The 5,231-nt window shown below is 28.7% G+C and overlaps 1 protein-coding gene across 1 annotated transcript in view; it reads left to right on the top strand.

Annotated features, from left to right (window-relative positions):
• The window catches only part of LOC108730220 (uncharacterized), a gene marked incomplete at its 3' end in the record, with an annotated part of 7,428 nt that extends 2,331 nt beyond the window's left edge, over positions 1-5,097 (top strand). The window contains exons 3-4 of the mRNA XM_018459782.1: positions 4,610-4,690; positions 5,029-5,097. Of these exons, the coding sequence (XP_018315284.1) occupies positions 4,610-4,690; positions 5,029-5,097 (150 nt within the window). The remainder of the gene's footprint in view (positions 1-4,609; positions 4,691-5,028) is intronic.
• Positions 5,098-5,231: the final 134 nt, after the last annotated feature.

Here is a 5,231-nt window from a genome sequence, read left to right as displayed (position 1 = left end):
TACCAGATATCGGATGTCCGGCATCAAATTCTATTTCGATATTTGATGACGTCTCATAAGTTAGCGGAACAAAGTGAGTGGAATCGATTCTAACTAACATTTTTATTTGTTGCTCATTGTTGCTAAACTGTTGGAAAAGAAAAAAATTTGTTGCTCTGTCGATTTATTTAAAAAAAACGATGTTTCGCTAAAAAGGAAGTTTCAGTTAGCGGAACAATAAAGTCAATCTACGCAGAAATAACGTAGGAATTTGTTGCTAATTTGTTGCTGCTGAAATATATATATTTCATTTTTTTTAATACTTTACATACTAAAAAAGTGTAAATAACAACGAGAAGCCTCAGCGTGCGGGCGGAAGAAGAGTAAAGTACCAGTAAAAGATTTGTTGCTCGCTTAAAATTGGTACTGCGATGCCGTCCGAATTAGTTACTCTTGAAATATGCAATTTAGCAATTTGTTGCTTGCAAAATAAGTATAAATAACCACCACATCGCTTAAAATTGGTACTGAAAATTCTTTTACTGATACTATACTCTTGTTCCGCCAGCACGCTGAGATTTTACGTGGTTATTTATACGTATTTTGCAAGCAACAAATTGCTAAATTGCATATTTGAAAAGCAACTAATTCGGACGACATCGCAGTAGCAATTTTAAGCGAGCAACAAATCTTTTACTGGTACTTTACTCTTCTTCCGTCCTCACGCTGAAGCTTCTCGTTGTTAGTTACACTTTTTTAGTATGTAAAGTATTAAAAAAAATGATATTTCGGCAGCAACAAATTAGCAACAAATTAGCAACAAATTCCTACGTTATTTCTACGTAGATTGGCTTTGTTGTAGGTATTGTTCCGCTAACTGAATCTTCCTTTTTTTATCGAAACATAGTTTTTTTAAATAAACCGACAGAGCAACAAATTTTTTTTTTCGGCAACGTTTTAGCAACAAATGAGTAACAAATAAAAATGTTAGTTAAAATCGATTCCGCTCACTTTGTTCCGCTAACTTATAAGACGTTATTTGATGTGCGGAAGAGCAGTTATCCAACCGGATAACGGATACTTCCACGGATATACTGCGGATATCCTGAAAAATGTCTTCGAAAAAAAAAGAAAGAATGGCATGGTCCTTTAACTAAAAACAAACAAAATACAGTTGTTTTTAGTTTTTAGCAATTGTTCAGCAATTTCGTTTAACATTTCTCAATTTACTGATTGACAAACTGTTATTTTCTGTAAGGCGCGTAGTTTTCTGGTGGCTTCCTTTTCGTTTTCTGAAGTTATATATTAAAACAACTGAAACTGAATTATAATGTAAATATTGAAGCAAACACATTTTAAAAATCTTCCACTCATATATAAAATATTATATTGGAACGTAAAAGTAATAAAAAAAATTCTAATTTAGACTTCTGATTACTTATAAACGCAATTAGAATATGCATATACATATAACTTAGATGTCATAATGTTATTTAAAGGCATAACTAAGTTTTTCTCATTCAATTCAGATACACAAGTTCCAGATTTCATCGAGTCAATGATCTCTTACATACACTCTATTCTGATCTGTTCGAAAGTAGTGCAGATTACAAAAGACAAAATAGATCCATCTTAGTACATCAGCGGATAACAGGAGCTAAGGATCACAATCAATATTTATGGATTATAATGTAATAATTATTTAATAGAATTACTGTGTACACACATGCACTCGCATGTAGGTATATAGGTATACAGAATGTCTCAATCTAACTTTCACTCGACATATTTCAAAAAGTATTTAAAAAATGTTTTCTGTGAAAGTGGAACTGCATCGAGAGGCCTATTATGATCACGTTATTCTTTTCTAGATAGAAATACGATGAGGGACGCAATGAAAAAGATGTAATGTTTATCTGCGCTTTTTAAAATGGAACCATATGATTTTTGACGTAATATGATTTCTCTATAATCATTCTGCATATCAAAGTATTAAGCTAGAAATAGAAGAAAACCAATAACTTGCGATATTATAGAAATATTTCTCTGGCATAATTGACATGACACATTAAATATCATAAACTATTAATTTTTTGATAATTGTAATATCCTAATACCTTTATGAATAGAATACTGTGATATATCTGGTGTAAAAAAAACATATACTTGTTTGTTTAACAAAATTATTCCTTATGCCTAGGTATTTTTGTGATAAAACTTGAAAAAATGCGATCTTTCGCCGATTTCAATAATCTTGACATACTATATATTGTCAAAGTCGTGACCCTAAATGACCTTCTACAGGTTTTTTAGTTGTCGCTTGTCCTTCCTTAAAAAGGTATTATCAGATAAAGTTGATAATATAAACGTATGCTTAACTTTTCGTTTCTTTTTCAAATGGAATAAAGCGGACAAATTCTCTGCTTTAAAACACAAATTCACTCCTTTAAAACACATTTTCTCTTCTTTACAATATAAATTCTTTACCTTGAAGACACAAATTCTCTGCTTCCAAAACGAAAATAATATATAATAATAAAAAAGTAGCTAAGTCAGTATATGATGAAATAGAAAAAATAAAATAAGTAATTTCAACAAATTATTCAACAAATGTTGTAGAGTATAAGTAAACACGTTCACGCGTTCATAATGTGAAAAGTTGTTTCGCCCTTGAACAGGGTGAGGGCGGGTACCTTAAAAAAAAAATGAATCATAAAGTCATCCGTATTACCGAAACGCATGTAATCTTTGTATAAGAATTACTTTTGTCTGTGTTACTGTTTCGATAATTTTCTTCTAGAATTAAAGAATACGCGTTAATACTCATCTGCGAAGTAAAATCTTAATGCTCAGAACGACAAAAATTTTCAAAATTGAGATATTTTTAATTATTTCTTAGTCCAATATGGTGCTTCAGAGTTGTTACGTCATAACAACATTTGCTTCATATAAAAGCTGTGCAATCTATATTTATGAAATAATAATCTACAGACTAGTAGTTTGCATGAAAAAGCAATGTGGGATTCTCAAAATTGTGTGGACGTAGAACATTATTATTATATGTAAATTTACGTGTGCGTGAGATATTGATGAAGTACAATAGTATGTAGTGATGTATCGATTACACGTAAATTGCGTGTAAGTGCTATTTACAATATGACTATTCGTCTTTACAATCCCCTTAAAGCTATACGATGGAAAAAAATTTTCATTTGAATACGTGCTATAGTCGATTAAATATAGAGGCGAAGAATTAAGAATGTTTTATACATATTTTCAAAATTATAACAAAATTATGAAGAAATTACGGATTATTCTAAATCACGTTTAAAAATAATACGACAAATGTGACGGTTTACTATCTGGATCATAAGTTATTTCAATAAATAGTAGTATTTTTTTAACTGTACTCTAATAAAAATATGTGGAAATGCATTATATAGAATGAATGATAAAAATTTCAATTTTTTAATATAAGTTTTATTATAAGTATGTTATGTATTCAGGATTATTTATGTAGAGTTACATTGCGATGCATGAACTAATTGTTCAGTGAATAAACAAAATATTGTACTTATTTGTTCCATGTCTTTGTAACTATTCAGTAAATCGCAATGAAACATTGTACAATTTATTTTATGTGAACTTTCAAGGTATTATACTTATAAAAGAAAAATGTAAATTTTTTTATTGTCTAAAAAATTTTAATTTTTAGATTAAAAATAATAATAATTAAAATAAAATAAAAAAATCGTTATTAGACAAAAATATAATCTTATTCACACAACTTTTATATGTAGGGGTAAATGAGGTAAGATAACGAAGTGGGTAAGATAACGCATTGTTAATTTTTTAAAGATAATAATAGACGAAAAGCAGATGCTTAACTCATTAAAGGCTTTAGGTAATAATACACAATCTCTTATAGTTTTAATTCAACCCAATCTTTTTTTACTCATAAAAAGTATACCTTTAACCTAAATTGATTTTTCATCTTATCCACTACTAAAAGTCATCTTACCTACATATGGGGGCAAGATGACGAATTTGACATGTCCTTAAAAAATATAAATTTTAAAGAATTGTAATTTATTAAACAACTTTATAATTTTTACGAATGATAACTAAGACTGTAGTGAACTTATAAAAAAATAAAATCAGTCACATTACTTCATCACAGAAATTAGGAAAAAACGACAAATTTTAGGTCGTCATCTTACTTCCATTTCCTCTATACATTATATTTGAAATGTAAATATTAAACTTACTTCCAAATTTAATTTTCTTTGAAGTAATTGTACGAATAATACATCCTTAAATTGTACACCTAACATCTTTTGGGTGCCTGCACCTAAAAAAAGAAACAATGTAACAAAAGTATTTTAAAAACATGTCCCCCCCCCTCGAAATCGTTTAACTTTTATTTGAAATACGCTTTTCCGTTTCGAGATAATTTGATACTATGTACAAGAATAATTAATTTCTATTACGTGAAATAATCACACAATGTGAACGCAAGTTATAACACTATCGTTTATAACGAATTCTACATTAAAAATGTATTTTGCTTAGTCCTTCTCGTATATGTCTCTCGGTTTGATTAATTATAACAATTACAATTTGTTTACAGGCATGTTCATCTACAACTATGCCTTATATCACGCAAACTAAACGTAGCGTTCAAAATACAAATGATACTACAAATGACATGGTACTTTATACAATCTACTATGATTTGTCTGTTAATGTATCAGGTGTTTGGAGAGCATCAGAGAATATGGACGTTTCCTAATATTATGGCGAATTTATATCGATGTTTTAATTTCGGTTTGTTTAGTATTTTATTTTTCAAATCAAACTCCATATGTCAAACTATTTATTATGAGGTATAGTTACAATAGATTATGGGCATTAATAATTATTTATAATTAGAATATTATGCACACATGCAACAATGAAATTACACATGTCAAGTATTTGAAATGACTAAATCTTATTATAGCTATCAGATTTACTACAAACCTTTGTTATATGTTAATATATTTTCAGATAAATGAGACAGTAGTAATTCTTTACAAATTGTCCAATTATAATTTTGATAAGAACTTACGTGAACAGGTAAATATTTATAACATAATATAAAATTTATATAGAATTTTAACTGTCTTACTTGCTTAATATTATTAGCGTTCAAAATTCGGACACCTACATAAATTTCACCGTATGTTCATGTACAAGGTTGAGACATTACA

This window comes from Mycetomoellerius zeteki, unplaced genomic scaffold (assembly GCF_001594055.1).
Source record: "Mycetomoellerius zeteki isolate Tzet28-1 unplaced genomic scaffold, Tzet1.0 scaffold864, whole genome shotgun sequence".
Lineage (NCBI taxonomy): Eukaryota > Metazoa > Arthropoda > Insecta > Hymenoptera > Formicidae > Mycetomoellerius > Mycetomoellerius zeteki.
This window is presented reverse-complemented; position numbering and strand designations above follow the sequence as displayed.